The sequence below is a fragment of the Schistocerca nitens genome, chromosome 12 (genome assembly GCF_023898315.1).
Source record: "Schistocerca nitens isolate TAMUIC-IGC-003100 chromosome 12, iqSchNite1.1, whole genome shotgun sequence".
NCBI classification, from domain to species: Eukaryota; Metazoa; Arthropoda; class Insecta; order Orthoptera; family Acrididae; genus Schistocerca; species Schistocerca nitens.
The window spans coordinates 5,177,749-5,196,377 of record NC_064625.1 but is presented as its reverse complement, the minus strand read 5'-3'; the positions used below and the strand labels follow the sequence as shown (position 1 = coordinate 5,196,377).

The 18,629-nt window shown below is 39.2% G+C and overlaps 1 protein-coding gene across 3 annotated transcripts in view; it reads right to left on the bottom strand.

Annotated features, from left to right (window-relative positions):
* The window catches only part of LOC126215093 (SAC3 domain-containing protein 1), a 48,256-nt gene extending 37,651 nt beyond the window's left edge, over positions 1-10,605 (bottom strand). For all 3 annotated transcript variants that reach the window (XM_049941740.1, XM_049941742.1, XM_049941741.1), the window contains exons 1-3: positions 10,256-10,605; positions 9,746-9,967; positions 479-640 (exon numbers count right to left, since the gene is read on the bottom strand). In XM_049941740.1, coding sequence (XP_049797697.1) covers positions 479-640; positions 9,746-9,967; positions 10,256-10,332 — 461 coding nt within the window. In that variant the 5' untranslated portion in view covers positions 10,333-10,605. The remainder of the gene's footprint in view (positions 1-478; positions 641-9,745; positions 9,968-10,255) is intronic.
* Positions 10,606-18,629: the final 8,024 nt, after the last annotated feature.

Genomic DNA, 18,629 nt, shown 5'->3' with positions numbered 1-18,629 from the left:
GCAAAAAGCTATAATTGTGAGAGTCTTTTTGTTGTGCCTATCTGTGACTCAGCATCTTCACTATTTGGTGAGTAGCAACTTTTCTTCTCATAATATTGTTAAATTCCAGGATTTTTGATTGTTTAAAGTAAACTTTTTATTATTTAAAAAATAATTTCCATATCTGTTAACACATTTACGCCAATGTGAGACGAGACAATCCGTGACTTCACAGAAAAATATTTGTTGGAGTGAACGAGACTGTACAGATGGTGCGTAAGGGCTTCCCAGCAAAATTTCTGCAGTGCAGTCAAAACAACCTCTGCAACATGTGGGATTGCCCACACTGGGAAGCCAAGTTCCCTTTTCCATATAGGCTATCCTCGAAAAGAAAAAAACAGCTTTTTTGGCAACGCTATAATCTTCTCGAGCCAATACCCGTATAGAAAACTGTAAAGAGGATGAAGAATGAAGGCACGCTCTGCTGTGTGCTACGTACCTATATCCGGCGTATGCCAGAAATCTCGCAATCGGCTCCAGTATCTCCACCGATTCCACAGATGGCGTGCCTTGTATTACCAAATCCTGCCTCACAGCACGCAGGCGGTCGAACACAAAGTCGTACACTTCATTCCAAGGCAGGCTCTGGCTGGGAACAACTCTGAAAGTTTACACGGGTGAGACGTTTATTGAGCGGCACTGCCAATGATCGCATTGCTCAAAAATAAACACATGTTAGTTTCATCTAGGACATTAACAATATAAACTGTTCAAAAGAAAGAGAGAGAGAGAGAAAGAGAGAGAGAATGTGCAGCTAACTTGTGACTTGCACAGTTTATGTTTGGTCAGTAATCTCTAACCCGATCTTGCTTCAACCACAGAAAGTCACTACATACTGCAACCCGTGTGACAGAGGTTAAAGTAAACCTGCACTCTCAGAACAGTAAGATAAGAAGCAATGGGTTTGCAATCGTGAATGAGACAATGCAGTTAGTGAGTACCGTTCAATCAGTCGACACACTCAGGCAGTGCATGCTTTGTCACTTTATGGCAAGACAGATTATCAACACGGAAAGTTGTCAACCAAATTGGTGTACAGAGGGATGGCTGTAAGGCAATGACCAAACACCAATAAAGTTGGGAGAAAAAAGAAACTTGGTGAACACCACAGTGGCATCCGATCATTGATCTCTCTCGTGAGAAACAAAACAATGAAGCTCTTATAGTGGTCAATTGCAGTCGACTACATCAGCTTGATGATTTTTATATACAATGGTGGTCTGATAATACTGGTAAAAAAAAAGAAAAATGTTTGTTTCATAAACAACTTACCTTGCTTCTCAACATAGTCTTCTCTGAAGGATATACATTTGGTCCAGCAATCCTCCAGCTTTTTCATCCAGCCGGAAATGTAGGTTCTGTTGAACTATCACTTCCCCATTTGATGAAAATTTCTTCCCAAAGAAACCGAAGCTTCAAGTTATGGAATGGCAAAAGTCACTTGGGGCTAAGTCTGGTGAATAGGGTGGATGCTGAACAGCTTCAAAGCTCAGCACTTTCACTATTGTTATTACTGATGTGAGGGATTGTGCATTATTCTGGTGAACCAGCACTTTTTGTGTGCCTCTCTTCGTCCTTTTTTAGCCAACCCAAGTTTCAAATGATCCGACAATGAAGCATAATAGCGTCCAGTTATGGGTCTCCCCTTTTTCTAGTATTCTATGAGGACTATTCCTTAAAAAACAGTGACCATCTCCTTATCAGCTGACAAAATGGTCTTAGCCTTCTTCAGTGCACTTTCATCAGCCTTTGTCCATTGTTTTGACTCTGGATCCAGGTTTCATCAACAGTCACAAATCAGCACAAAACGTATTGCAGATTATATTAAACATCAAAAGACATTGTGTTCAAATGTTGTGCTGGATGTGCTTTTGGTCAACTGTAAGCAACTGTGGCACCCACGTCACTCACAGCTTTTTTATAGGTCATTCTCCATGCTGGAATTCACGCATTAGCTCAGTTGAGATGCCTACAGTCTCAGCGATCTCACAAATTCTTATTCGGCGGTCTCGGATTACCGTACCATCGGTTTTGAAGGCTTTGTGGTGACCCCGACCGAATGGCCGGAACGAGCTTCGTCTTCATTGCTCGTCCAATCGTATTAAAATTTTTAAATCCAAAACTAAATGGTCTCCAATGACGGTTTGAGTCCATATGAAATACATGCAATTCTGTTTTGATTTGTGTGGCACTCCAACCCCTCACCAGAAAAACTGTAATAACAGCACGTACTTTGATTTTCTCCATTTTCGATTGCTGTTGACACATTGATGAATTCAGATAGCTGTCATCAATGAACTGTAAGCCGTACATTGTTGAAATTTTTTATACGAGCCTCGGGATAGTAAAGCTTACCAACAATGATACACAATAAACACGTTCCGTCGTTTCACGGAAATTTATCAGAATCATCAAACTGCCTCTGTATGTTCACAGAGTCACTGTCTGGGCTTGGCCAGCTACATTCTGCCAGTTCTGCAACTCGAGTGTGGAGAGGAATCGTACAAGATGGAATGGGTGTGGACACGGGGAGAGGGGAGGTGCAAAATGGGTTGAAAATTTGGCAAAAAGTGGCCGATATCTGCGAGAGAGGCAGCAGATACACGGAGAAGAGAGTCGGAATCGGTGTGCCCACTCAGGCTGAAGGCAGTGGGACTGCGTACGGCACACAGCGACGTGGACGGGTGGATCTGGACAGAGGCTGCAGAGAGGAGGTGGTGAAGGGAATCAGGTTCCCGAGGCAGAGGCGGAGGTGGGTGTCGGACAAGGCCCGGCAGAGGAGGAGGTCGGGAGGATTGACAGGAGAATGTGCTGCTGGGATACTCTGTTCAGAGACACTGGTGTCTGGTGCAATGCTCAATGACAGAGCACTGAACTCGACTGAAGAGTTATAGAGATAGACAGCCGGTTGCCGGCGTTCAGTTATCGGCAAGAGGCGTAGTCCTGAGTGCACTGGCCTGTTTCTCGTGTAGAACTGAACTTGAGGCTCTGTTCTGCCGAGAAATCAATTTCGTGGATACGGTAAATGGATTATTAGTTTTAAAAATGATGACAGCAGAGAAACAGGCCTGTAGTTTTCAGTCTACTGTGTTACTTTTCCTGAAACAGAGGCATAACTCTTGGCTGTTTAAGATATAATGGAAAGTTCCCCAATGGAAATGACTCATTCATTATGTTGGTGTAGGGAGATACCCTTCCCAATACACACTGTTTCAACGCATCTAGGCCTGTTGTTGTTGTTGTTGTTGTTGTTGTCTTCAGTCCAGAGACTGGTTTGATGCTGCTCTCCATGCTACTCTATCCTGTGCAAGCTTTTTCATCTCCCAGTACCTACTGCAACCTACATCCTTTTGAATCTGCTTAGTGTATTCATTTCTTGGTCTCCCTCTATGATTTGTACCCTCCATGCTGCCCTCCAGTGCTAAATTTGTGATCCATTGATACCTCAGAACATGTCCTACCAACCGGTCCTTTCTTCTTGTCGAGTTGTGCCACAAACTCCTCTTCTCCCCAATTCTATTCAGTGCCTCCTTTACTACTTTTAAGTGTCTCATTTCCTAATCTAATTCCCTCAGCATCACCTGACATAATTCGACTACATTCCATTATCCTCGTTTTGCTTTTGTTGATGTTCATCTTATATCCTCCTTTCGAGATACTGTCCATTCCGTTCAACTGCTCTTCCAGGTCCTCTACTGTCTCTGACAGAATTACAATGTCATTGGCGAACCACAAAGTTTTTATATCTTCTCCATGGATTTTGATATCTACTCCGAATTTTTCTTTTGTTTACTTTACTGCTTGCTCAATATACAGGTTGAACAACATCGGCGATAGGCTACAACCCTGTCTCATTCCCTTCCCAAACACTGCTTCCCTTTCATGTCCCTCAACTCTTATAACTGCCTTCTGGTTTCTGTACAAATTGTAAATAGCCTTTCGCTCCCTGTATTTTACCCCTGCCACCTTCAGAATTTGAAAGAGAGTATTCCAGTCAACATTGTCAAAAGATGTTTGCCTTTCCTTAATCTATCTTCTAAGATAAGTCGTAGGGTCAGTATTGCCTCATGTGTTCCAACATTTCTACAGAATCCAAACTGAGCTTCCCCGATGTCAGCTTCTATCAGTTTTTCCATTCGTCTGTAAAGAATTCACGTTAGTATTTTGCAGCTGTGACTTATTAAACTGATAGTTTGGTAATTTTCACATCTGTCAACACCTGCTTTGTTTAGGATTGGAATTATTATATTCCTCTTCAAGTCTGAGGGTATTTCACCTGTCTCATACATCTTGCTCACCAGATGGTAGAGTTTTGTCAGGACTGGCTCTCCCAAGGCTGTCAGTAGTTCTAATGGAATGTTGTCTACTCCTGGGGCCTTGTTTCGACTTAGGTCTTAAAGTGCTCTGTCAAACTCTTCACGCAGTATCATATCTCCCATTTCATCTTCATCTACATCCTCTTCCATTTCCATAATATTGTCCTGAAGTACATCGCCCTTGTATAGACCCTCTAATACTCCTTCCACCTTTCTGCTTTCTCCTCTTTGCTTAGAACTGGGTTTCCATGCCTTCACTACTTCATCCCTCAAAACTACCCATTCTTCTTCTACTGTATTTCTTTCCCCCATTCCTGTCGATCGTTCCCTTATGCTCTCCATGAAACACTGTACAACCTCTGGTTTAGTCAGATTATAAAGGTCCCATCTCCTTAAATTACCACCTTTTTGCAGTTTCTTCAGTTTTAATCTACAGTTCATAACCAATAGATTGTGGTCAGAGTCCACATCTGCCCCTGGAAATGTCCTACAATTTCAAACCGGTTCCTAAATCTCTGTCTTATCATTATAAATTCTATCTGAAACCTTTCAGTATCTCCAGGCTTCTTCCATGTATATTACCTTCTTTTATGATTCTTGAACCAAGTGTTAGCTATGATTAAGTTATGCTCTGTGCAAAATTCTACCAGGTGGCTTCCTCTTTCATTTCTTACTCCCAATCCATATTCACCTACTAGGTTTTTTTCTCTTCCTTTTCCTACTGTCGAATTCCAGTCACCCGTGACTATCAAATTTTCTCCTCCCTTCACTACCTGAATAATTTCTTTTATGTCATCATACATTTTATCAGTCTCTTCGCCATCTGCAGAGCTAGTTGGCATATAAACTTGTACTACTGTAGTAGGCGTGGGCTTCATGTGTATATCTTGGCCACAATAATATGTTCGCTATGCTGTTTGTAGTAGCCTACCCGCACTCCTATTTTTTTATTCATTATTCATTATTATTATTAAAATGGCCTTGCTGTTCTGGTACTGCGAATGGCTGAAAGCAGGGGGAAACTACAGCCGTAATTTTTCCCGAGGGCACGCAGCTTTACTGTACGATTAAATGATGATGGCGTCCTCTTGGGTAAAATATTCTGGAGGTAAAATAGTCCCCCATTCGGATCTCCGGGAGGGGACTACTCAAGAGGACGCCGTTATCAGGAGAAAGAACACTGGCGTTCTACGGATCGGAGCGTGGAATGTCAGATCCCTTAATCGGGCAGGTAGGTTAGAAAATTTAAAAAGGGAAATGGATAGGTTAAAGTTAGATATAGTGTCAGATCCCTTAATCGGGCAGGTAGGTTAGAAAATTTAAAAAGGGAAATGGATAGGTTAAAGTTAGATATAGTGGGAATTAGTGAAGTTCGGTGACAGGAGGAACAAGACTTTTGGTCAGGTGAATACAGGGTTATAAATACAAAATCAAATAGGGGTAATGCTGGAGTAGGTTTAATAATGAATAAAATTTAGGAGTACGGGTAAGCTACTACAAACAGCATAGTGAACACATTATTGTGGCCAAGATAGACACGAAGCCCACGACTACTACAGTAGTACAAGTTTATATGCCAACTAGCTCCGCAGATGACGAAGAAATTGATGAAATGTATGATGAGGTAAAAGAAATTATTCAGGTAGAGAAGGGAGACGAAAATTTTATAGTTATGGGTGACTGGAATTCGAGAGTATGAAAAGGGAGAGAAGGAAACATAGTAGGTGAATATGGATTGGGGCTAAGAAATGAAAGAGGAAGCCGCCTGGTAGAATTTTGCGCAGAGCATAACTTAATCATACCTAACACTTGGTTCAAGAATCATGAAAGAAGGTTGAATAAACGGAAGAACCCTGGAGATACTGAAAGGTATCAGATAGATTATATAATGGTAAGACAGAGATTTAGGAAGCAGGTTTTAAATTGCAAGACATTTCCAGGGGCACATGTGGACTCTGACCAAAATCTATTGGTTATGAACTGTACATTAAAACTGAAGAAACTACAAAAAGGTGGCAATTTAAGGAGATGGGACCTGGATAAACTGAAAGAACCAGAGGTTGTACAGAGTTTCAGGGAGAGCATAAGGGAACAAATACAGTAGAAGAAAAATGGGTAGCTTTGAGGAATGAAATAGAGAAGGCAGCAGAGGATCAAATAGGTAAAAAGACGAGGGCTAGTAGAAACCCTTGGGTAACAGAAGAAATATTGAATTTAATTGATGAAAGGAGAAAATATAAAAATGCAGTAAATAAAGCAGGCAAAAAGGAATACAAACGTCTCAAAAATGAGATCGACAGGAAGTGCAAAATCGCTAAGCAGGGATGGCTAGAGAACAAATGTAAGGATGTAGAGGCTTATCTCACTAGGGGTAAGATAGATACTGCCTACAGGAAAATTAAAGAGACATTTGGAGAAAGGAGAACCACTTGCATGAATATCAGGAGCTTTGATGGAAACCCAGTTCTAAGCAAAGATGGGAAAGCAGAAAGGTGGAAGGAGTATATAGAGGGTCTATACAAGGGCGATGTACTTGAGGACAATATTATGGAATTGGAAGAGGATGTAGATGAAGATGAAATGGGAGAAACAATACTGTGTGAAGAGTCTGAGAAAGCACTGATTGGCCTGAGTCGAAACAAGGCCCCCGGAGTAGACAACATTCCATTACAACTACTGACAGCCTTGGGAGAGCCAGTCCTGACAAAACTCTACCATCTGGTGAGCAAGATGTATGAGACAGGCGAAATACCCTCAGACTTCAAGAAGAATATAATAATTCCAATCCCAAAGAAAGCAGGTGTTGACAGATGTGAAAATTACCGAACTATCAGTTTAATAAGTCATAATAACACGAATTCTGTACAGATGAATGGAAAAACTGATGGAAGCTGACCTCGGAGAACGTCAGTTGGTTTTCCGTAGAAATTTTGGAACACGGGAGGCAATACTGACCTTATGACTTATCTTAGAATAAAGATTAAGGAAAGGCAAACCTACGTTTCTAGAATTTGTAGACTTAGAGAAAGCTTTTGACAATGTTGATTGGAATACTCTCTTTCAAATTCTAAAGGTGGCAGGGGTAAAATATAGGGAGCGAAAGGCTATCTACAATTTGTACAGAAAGCAGATGGCAGTTATAAGAGTCGAGGGGTATGAAAGGGAAGCAGTGGTTGGGAAGAGAGTGAGACAGGGTTGTAGCCTATCCCCAATGTTATTCAATCTGTATATTGAGCAAGCAATAAAGGAAACAAAAGAAATGTTCGGAGTTGGTATTAAAATCCATGGAGAAGAAATAAAAACTTTGAGGTTCGCCGATGACATTGTAATTCTGTCAGAGACAGCAAAGGACTTGGAAGAGCAGTTGAATGGAATGGACAGTGTCTTGAATTGAGGGTATAAGATGAACATAAACAAAAGCAAAACTAGGATAATGGAATGTAGTCGAATTATGTCAGGTGATGCTGAGGAAATTAGATTAGGAAATGAGACACTTAAAAGTAGTAAAGGAGGCACTGAATAGAATTGGGGAGAAGAGGAGTTTGTGGCACAACTCGACAAGAAGAAAGGACCGGTTGGTAGGACATGTTCTGAGGTATCAATGGATCACAAATTTAGCACTGGAGGGCAGCGTGGAGGGTAAAAATCGTAGAGGGAGACCAAGAGATGAATACACTAAAAAGATTAAGAAGGATGTACGTTGCAGTAAGTACTGGGAGGTGAAGAAGCTTGCACAGGATAGAGTAGCATGGAGAGCTGCATCAAACCAGTCTCAGGACTGAAGACCAGAACAACAACAACAACAACAACAACAACATAGTATGAAGTACAAGTTATGTAAGGGACTTTGCATCAAAAGAAATGTTAAAGACTAGTCCATTGTGTAATATAGGTTTTATTAATAAGGCAAAATGCGTTAAAATATCGTTCAAATGTAAACATTACGCTATGCTACAGGTCAATCTGTTAGCATAAACTTCATTTGGTTTTCATATTTATTAGCTTCATGAATCACAACCAATTATACCCTTTTAACTTAACCTAAACCTCTAGCTAGAGTATACACTGGATACCCACCTACACATGAAGTACCGTTTATGGTGACAAAGAGATCTGTACCGCTACCCATGGTACAGGTAAGGCTGAAAAGTGATACTATGACTGTGAGTTGTGGAAGGCAACGAATGTGAAAGCCAAATACATGGTGTTACAAAAAGGTACGGCCAAACTTTCAGGAAACATTCCTCACACACAAAGAAAGAAAATATGTTGCGTGGACATGTGTCCGGAAACGCTTACTTTTCATGTTAGAACTCATTTTATTACTTCTCTTCAAATCAAATCACATTAATCATGGAATGGAAACACACAGCCACAGAAAGTACCAGCGTGACTTCAAACACTTTGTTGCAGGAAATGTTCAAAATGTCCTCCGTTAGCGACGATACATGCATCCACCCTCCGTCGCATGGAATCCCTGATGCGCTGATGCAGCCCTGGAGAATGGCGTATTGTATCACAGCCGTCCACAATACGAGCACAAAGAGTCTCTACATTTGGTACAGGAGTTGAGTAGACAAGAGCTTTCAAATGCCCCCATAAATGAAAGTCAAGAGGGTTGAGGTCAGGAGAGCGTGGAGGCCACGGAATTGGTCCGCCTCTACCAATCCATCGGTCGCCAAATCTGTTGTTGAGAAGCGTACGAACACTTCGACTGAAATGTGCAGGAGCTCCATCGTACATGAACCACATGTTGTGTTGTACTTGTAAAGGCACACGTTCTAGCAACACAGGTAGAATATCCTGTATGAAATCATGATAACGTGCTCCATTGAGCGTAGGTGGAAGAACATGGGGCCTAATCAAGACATCACCAACAATGCCTGCCCAAACGGTCGCAGATGTCAACACAAGCACCGAAGTCAACATTACCTTCCTTTAATTGGGCCAACTGGCGGTGAATTGAGGAAGAACAGTACATTCTGACGAAACTAAAATGAGCTCTAACATGGAAATGAAGCGTTTCCGGACACATGTCCACATAACATATTTTCTTTATATCTGTGTGAGGAATGTTTCCTGAAAGTTTGGCCATACCTTTTTGTAACACCCTGTATAGTTTGTGGTAATAGACTGACCCACTTGTAGTGTGGCCTACATTTTTAACGCACTTTTCGTCATAAAATTACTACTACAAGGTAAATTATGAAAACATATATTGGATAATGGAACAAGTCTACAACACGTATTTTGATGCATATTATGTACTGCGTAGGGTCGAATATAAAGTACGAAAAATGGAAAGGAGGCCCAATTCGGAAGTTATACCCATTACCAGAAGTTGTAGAATAATGACTTACGCTTGCGTACCATCATTGCTGATGACTTACTCGGATAAGAGGTATTTTACAGTCTGGAGCAGCACCTGCGGGGGCCGGATATCGTCGGGGTCCGGTGGTCCGTGTCCAGCTGCCGGCCGACTGAAGCTTTTGATTACGCGTTTGTAGTCAGCTCGCCACCGTGACTTGATAGTTCTTCTGTTTCCAGTTACAGATTCACTTTTCCCCATCTGCACACTTTCCAATTGATGTAGCAAGCCATTTCGCTCTCGCCTAAAAGGGAAAAAATACGATGGCGCTTATTAAAATACCAAACTCTAATAATTATCAGAGAATTGTATACTGTATTCTTTTTCCTTTCTACTTGTGTGGTACAAATGGGTGCCTGACCGACGCAATGTCTCGGCCAGGTGTACAATGAGCATACAGGAGAGTACAAGTAGGTAGCCACATAAACAGGTTGCGGTTGAACTATAAAGCAGAGGGTTACCAGGAAAGAAATTGTCACTCAAGATATTATTTATGAATAGCATATTGCTCGGTACTCTAGTTCGAACTCACATCGTTATTTCTTTTTCTGGACACATCGACATGCATTTCCCTCGAATGAAGGTATTCAGAGTTGAGATGCTATTCATCTTAAAAGTCACATGTACTACTGAAATTCATATAAACGTGTGAAGACTACGCTCAACAATATCCAAAATTATGAAATAATAAAGTACATAATTTTTCCCCGATTCTACTGTCGCACGCCGGAACCACTCGTTCTAACATTCCCTGAGCCATGTGATCTACGACGGTTTCATAAAAGTCAAACTCAGTTCCCCCACATGTTATGCTGTTTCATCTGCATAATATTCTCACGTGTTTACAAACACACAAATGCAAAATAACACACGCCAGAGCAAAAGTAAACAAACCAAAGATGGTATTTTTTCCCCATTCAGTCATTGCTGCGTAATAATAAAGTTTTGTTCACTCACTATCCACTTTCTTTCGTGTAGGTAAGCTTTACCTATCCCTCATAGTTTACTATTAAACTTTATATCTTTATCTGTCTATTACATATAAACACGATTATCTTCTTGCAGGTTTTAATGCTCAGGTCATATAGCACAGACTTGACGGGCAATTTCTGCAGGATTTTACTCTTGATATGAAATGCTAGAAACTTGTTCCTCGCCTCAGTATATTTTCTGAATTGAAATAACATATGGTTCGTATCTCCCCGTATCGTATTAATACTAACAGGAACCTCGGGCCTTTTGCAGCTGATGCATTTATCTATAACGAAACACTGTCTGAAAAAAGCTGCATAAGATTTCAAAGTGTGCAAAGATTGACAACATAATTTAAATGTTAAGAAATGTAAAACTGTGCACTTCAAAAAACGAATAAACACATTATCCTGTGACTATAATATCAATGAGTCATTGATGCGGCCGGCCAACTCACACGGACACCTGGGTGTCAGTCATTGTAGGAGTAAGTACATAGGCTCAGGCATGGGTAAAGCAAGTGCTAGACTTCCATTTGTTGGTAGAATACTGGGGAAGGCACTCCGTCTACAAAGGAGATTACTTACAAATCACTCTTGTGACCAGTTCTAGAATATCGCTCAAGTGCCTGGGATCCATACTGAACAGGACTAACAGGGCATGTTGAACGTATACAGAGATGAAGGGTATGAATGGTTACAGGGCTGATTTATCCATGGGAGTGTCTCAGAGATACTGGAGGAACTATACTGGAGCTCTCTTGAAGATAGATGTAAACTATCCCGAGAAAGTCTACTAACAAAGTTTCAAGAACTCGCTTTGAATTGTATCTCTCGGAATATACTATTTCTGTTCGTGGACAGTCGACTCCTTTGTGTAGTGAGCTCTGCATCCAGGTTTCCTGTCAGTATTCGATTGCTTGTTTCTGAATAAGTTGTCCATATTCCGTATAGTTGAGCTTTATTTCTAATGGTGTTCTGCTGCTTGTAGCCTGTTTTGCCAGCTGGTCTCTTCTTCATTGCCTGAGATTCCAAAATGGGCTTTCACCCACGTAAAGGCGATTTGCTTCTGTCTTTTGAGGTATTCATAATGCCAATAAAGAACTTGGAGTAGGTACTCATTGGTGGTTTTTGAGACTTTTATATTTGATATTGCTTGAAGGGACTTTTCCAGTCTGATAATATTGCATAGGATGTATAGTTCTCATTCATACACCATAGTATCGCTTTTAATATTGGGATTGTTTTGGACAAATAGGTAGAAGTTGTCGGTAATTTAAAATTTTTGACTATCTACAGTTGTGGACTAAATATAACACATCCTGTGTGGTCCTCTGCTGCTGTCTTTGATCCATTTGCGAATATGTCGGTTTCCCATTGTCTTGTTTCCTCCATTCGTCTTTGCATTGCTGTAAGTGTCTCCAAGACATCAGACTTTTCCTCTGTCATTTCCAATGAGATGCGATTCCTGATGATGAAATAGTCATATTGGTAAGCAGGTCACTCTATACTTTTGGCAAAATCATTGCACTCATTTTCCAAATCAGTACATGCCAAAATGAAATCAAAATGCTTTCTGCCCCAATTTCCTGGAAAGGACAGTGCAGTCATAGAATGTGGTGAACAGAAAACTGTCAGCATAATAATTTCTCTACTCTGTATCGTTCCACAAACTCTTCATCCATATTTGGAAGGATATTTCTCACGCGGATTTCGTCACTCCTAAGTACGTGCATATACAGTGATACTGTAATCTGCTCAGCTTCTCGACATTTGGCAAGTTGTGGATTTGTAGTATATATATATATATATATATATATATATATATATATATATATATATATATATATATATATATCCGTGATTCAATCTGGATCGAATGATTCGGGTATTAATAAGAAATGTCCAAGTAAACCTGTTGTCTAGTGTCATTCAAAAGAACCAAATAAATGCTATAACTTGTATTATTTTATCATATACATGTGTTAAATAATTTCTTGGTACATAACCATTCCTAGTGAAAATGACTACCAAAGATTTCTCCAGTGTCACCATCATGCCATTGCCCCAAAGTCAGTGACTCAGTTCTTTTGTCGATATATATATATGAATCTAAAACTCTCTCTAATATATACAGTCCATTCATTGGTTAATGACGAAATATCTTCTACAAACTTTAGTGGAGTCCTAAATGTAGTAACTTATCAAACAGTATATTTGTCTGAATATTATCATACACTTTTGCGATATGCAAAAATAGTGCTGCTCTATAGTTGATCTCACAAAAGCCAACTAACATGGAGAGTACTAATGCTGTTGTCCCTGAAGCTTTTACCTCTACGGAACCCGAATTGTGATCCATCTCGTAAGAATGAAAATTCTACCCACCTTTCCATTTACCTTTATATTAGTTTTTACAATGTTTTAGCAATATGTGACAACAGTGAAATCGGTCTCTATGAAGTGGCTAATAATGGTTCTTTCCGTTGTTTAACAATGAGGGCTATGATCCGTGTCTTCCATTTTGGGACTAATTCTTGATGCATCCAAATACCATTATAGATTTCAAGCAGCATTGTCAGGCATGTTTTGTATCGTGGAATATGTTTTCTGATCAATTGCTGAGGCACTATAAGTACTATCTTTGATGACTGATGTCAGCTCATCAGTACAGAACTGTATACTTAGCAAGCTGCAGGATTTCTCCTTTGTCTTCTGAATAACTTATTGTGAATACTTGATTCGTCAATAAAATCACAGAATTCTTCTATACACTCATTAATTGCACATTATTGACTCCAGGGGAGATAATCCTAAATACATAGACCTTTTTCCATATCCCCTACAATTTAGTATTCTTGGTCAAACTATTACAGTATTTTATCTAACCACTCTTCTTGTGGATTTCAGTATCATCGGTCGCCCATACGATAGACTACTGTGATCAATCGCTCGGCTGTGGGACCCTGTAGCCTAAAGCGACCAACTTTACAAAATATCACTGTGAGGCATTTTGTGCATGTGAGTGGGGACTGAGGATAGGTGATTGAGGTTCTTCATTGCACTGAAATTAGAAGTGAAATGTAAGTTATTAATGTATTATTTTATTTTAAAATTCATATTTCTGACGAGAGTGACATTCTTTGATTAATTCTGCGTTTTGATTTAAAATGTATAAACATTTTCACAAGTTATCATGTTAAATTTTACAATGGGCATTGCATTTAGCATTTCAAATTCAAGTGACGGTTTCGCCGTATCTACACGACCTTAATCAACGAAAATACTTGTTCAGTAGGTGCATTCATCCCTGGTAAACAGAGCTGGTGCTGGATAATGGCCAGACAGATCTTGTGTTGTTTGTTAAGATTTTGTACACCTTAAACCACCATTGCTCTGTACTGTTCTTGATCTCTTCCCGTCTCTTCAGAACATCGTGATCCACATAATGTGAGATGTAGCAAACTTTCTCAAGTATGTTAGCTTCTGCTATTGTCGTTGCAGTCATAGGCATCTGCGCCGTTAACTTTTGTTAAGTGTACTCCACATCGGCCCATTTTAGGCATTGTTTTAGCTCAGTACAACTATATGTTTCGAATTTGCTGTACTGATGAATATATTTCTGTAGGCACTGGGTGCAGATGTGATAGAAGTAACATATATACCGTATAAAATAATTTCTATCGACTTGTCCACTCTCCACAAGGTTTTCTAACTTATTTCGTATGCTCAGAGGTATATAATCGTTTTCTAAATGGTTTTTCTAGATCATTCTCAGATACAAAAACAAATGAGAAACAAACATCCATAATGCTAATATTTAACTCCTTCAGTCATTTTCATGGAATCGATAAATAATGCAGCTTGAATATGCACGAATTTTAGCCACAGCTCTGAGCATTCATTAGAGAAGAATGCATGTAATACAGCTGAACATTTTTCTTGCAATAAAAAGTAAGCTTTCAATGGTAGATATGTTTGCAAGATTCTCTCAACTGCTGGCAAAAGAGTTACCCATCTTGTTTTACTATGTCCCAATATAGTTTTGTACTAAATCGCCGCCTCTTCGCAAAAATCTTTGAGAGCTTGCACACACACTGTGAATGTATAAAAGTATGAATATATCTTTGTAACAATATATTCGACGTCCACTAGTAACAAATCTACTGATATTTGTATACTGTTGTACGCAATGTGTGCTGAGCACCTCACACCAGCTATTTTTCTTCCTAAGCCCTCTTGAAATTTAAAGAAAACGTCCTTCACATTGAACTACAACAAAATTTTTATTTGCGTTATCAGCACAAATTCCAGTCACTTTCCCTTGAAGATCATATTTTGCAAGAATTTCTATTAAAGAATCATATATAATTACTGCAGTTTCGCGAGGTAAATTGATGATATCTAGTATTTTGACATTAATTCCACTGATAGGATGAACGTACTGTGCTTGCATTGGAAATATTTTTACGTTTTTATCGTTTGAAATATCTGTACATGTAAATATAAACGGGACATTATTAAGTTCTGTCTTCAATCTGTCTAAAGACTATAGCGCAATCACCTCTTTACAATTGTTAGTATTTAGTTTTGCCACAGTGAAACTTCTATTCAAATCCTTTTTGAATTAATTTAGAAATGCACTCCACAGATCTAAGACTCCGGTTCTGACTTACCGCTTCGAAGGTCCTCAAACTCTTGCAAGTTCTCGATCGCCGTATTTTTCTCGTCGAAAGTGAACTGCACCATACTCCAAAAGGTGCTGAACACTACTGTAAAAAAGAGAACTCTTTCTGCAAGTCTTCTGTGTATTTACAACTTCGCTTATTCGCAGTCGGCGGTATTCCCAACTAAAACAAGCAGATTACTTATCAGAGTGGCCAACACAGACACAAGTTAGCAATGTCGTGTCAGCGCGCGGACTAATTTAAATTTCAAACAATGGCTTTCTCTCCGAAGGTCGTTTTCTTCAGATCGGTCCAGCCTCAGTGGTTCAGCAGTGTTTGTTATTTTGTTATGCTAACTACATTGTATTACAAAACCCTTAATTCAGTTTCATTTTCTTTTCTACAAATAAGTACCGCATTCCAAGTTGCCGTTTATAATTCGCTTTCAAGATGTTACATCTATATGAAATTTATTCGCTAGTCACTGCCTAGTATGAGGCACGCGCAACCGTAGTTTGCTGGCACAAGTGTCAGCATTTTTCCTCTCACATTCCCGCTCCAAGCAAAGCTAAATGATTTCATCTGAACATCCCACGCGTAACAGACTAATCGGTCAGCTTTTCGCGGAGCTGTATTGGTTAAAAAGTTGTTATGCTGTGTTTCATTCTTTTCCGTTTTCACTTGACAACGAATGCTATTGTACATAGTCAAACAGAGATTCTGTATTAGATTAGATTTACTTTCATTCCAATTGATCGGTATTAACAAGTCGATCGATACTTCCTACGAAGTATGAAAATAAAATATGATTGATGGAATGTGAAAATTACGAAAATGCGGGACATGTTAGACGTTTTGCGGGCCTTTTTTGGTTAATTCTTATTAGAGGTTCCATTGATGGACGGTCCCGCAGAACCTGGGACAGTTAGCTGCCTTTAGCCTCATTTAACACAACGTTTATTCCGCTCGCAGTGACAGCAGATGAACTTTTGTGGGACGGTTGCCACCGACAGTGCAACATACGACATAATTTGTTAGGCAAAACAGTGTATGTGATAGGTCGGTAGACAAACTGGTGCATGTATAGGTCCTTTTACAGCACAAAAGTTGATAGGCAGAAATAAAATCCAACATCCCAGTTTTTCAGTTCATATCAGGAACGTGTCAACCACTCCTTTTTTCGAAGCATATATGTTGGCAATGCGTCAGTCCCCTTAGCCAATGGGGAGACAGTTTTAGGTAGCCAATGAGATACGAGGAACGAAGGAAATATTCGGAGCGCTGGAATTGAAATTATTCGACGTTCTACAAAGGTTACCCGTAGTTTCCTTGAAGTTTCAGCTCAATATGTTCGACATTATTTTTAATTACTGATTTTGAATGGAGGTTTCAGCGAAATATAGGTTTGTAATGTAGCCCAAGATTCTAATTATTGAATTGCGTTCCTGGTTAGCTATAATTGTAGCTCAGACGCAACTACTTGAAGTTTCGTAGTTACAGTAGTTCAGTGCATTCACAGCTATTATAATATATTAAGTTTATTTGTACTTAGTAGATAATATTTGTTAGTGAGACGTTGTATCCCAGAGCTATAGATAAGTTTGAGCATGTAGTTTTACGAAAATATCAATAATTTTGCGTAATTGCAGGTACTAGTTTTGTATAACGCCAGTATTCAGAAAACTACTAGTTGAATATCATCAAATTACTTCGTTTTATCTCGATTGTGCAGTAGCTGTGAACTAATCTAACCACCGTTTGTGTGACAATAAATGATCTTAAAATCTAAATTAACAAATTTCTTATTCTCTCGTAAAATAAGTTTCATTGTGGTGTGCATAATATTTAAGCTTAAAAACTACTCCTAAATTATGTAAGTGATTTGCCCCAAAATCATTCTTAATTTGAAAAACTTTTGCACAAAAATCCCATACGTGTTATCTTTCGTGATCATAGCATACCAACCAAATACCATAAGTGTTATTTTGAACAAATGTACAAATTGTTGCAGGAGGATAGAGGCTCCAGTCATCATACCACCGTCCTGATTCGAGTTTTCCATGGTTTCTCAAAAATAATTCAGGAAATTTCGAATTGTTTCTACTACATGGCCACAGCCAACTACCATTTTCATCCTTGTCATACTATACCCGTAAGTATGCAAATGTCTGTGTTGTAAATTGCTTTGTTTTTGTTTTTCTTAAATTGTAATGCAATGTTATGTATGGTATTCATTCTAAGAGTGTCCCTTATGGAAATGCAGTGATTGTCACTTTTGCTACACAGTATTTGATAAACAGCAGCTTATCTTGGAACTAGATGCTGATTTGGCAGCAGTGCAGGAAGAGTTGGCAGTTTTGGGAGCTGCAGTCGGCTGTAGTAATATTAGACCTGGTCCAGGTGACGGGATTAACATCAAGTCTTCTAAATCAGTGCAAGTCTGTTAGCTTCAGTCTAGCTGTCTCCAATGGCTTCAGTTCTTTGGAGACTGAGTTACTTAGTTTCATGTTCCACGGATCATTTGAAAAATTGTTATGATGTGGAACAAGTCCTTTGACGTTGTCGTTACACATTCATATTATGTGAAGAAACTTTTTAAGTTTGATTTCAAATTTAAGTTTTCTGCCTATGCAACATTTCATGTCATAGGGTAAGTGACTAAAAATTTTGGAGGCACAAATATGCACTTCTTGTACTAAGGACAACCATAATGTGGAGTAATCGATTTCATGGTATTGTAATTATGTGTATCATTGCACCTGTTTTACTGCAGTGGATTAGTTACATTAAACTTCATGAGGGAATGGATATACTATGAGGCAGTAGTAAAAATGCGTAACTCCTCAAACACATGTTTAGGACATGATCGTGGATGAGCATCACAAATTATTCTCACAGGACTTTTTTGAGCAATGCAATGAACACTTTCTTTCTCAAACATGAGTTATCCCAGAACATTATTATATATGATGACATTAAATGACTTACTGATTTGTCTCTCCCCAAGATTTGCAATGATTTGAAGTGGAAATATGGCAGAACTAAGTTCCAAAATTGTTTTTTCCAGTTTAAATTCTCACCAATATGGATGTCTAAAAACTTTTGAAGTTTCTAGCCAGGTTATTATTTCCTCCCCGTCTGAATGTCAGAACTAGGTAAAAATCTGCAGAAAAGTAGTTCACAGGTATACTGTAGCATTTTTAAGTTAAGTGCAAGGTGCAGTGATGTCATCTGTGATTTATGCTCTTTATGGAAGGTTCTTCATATA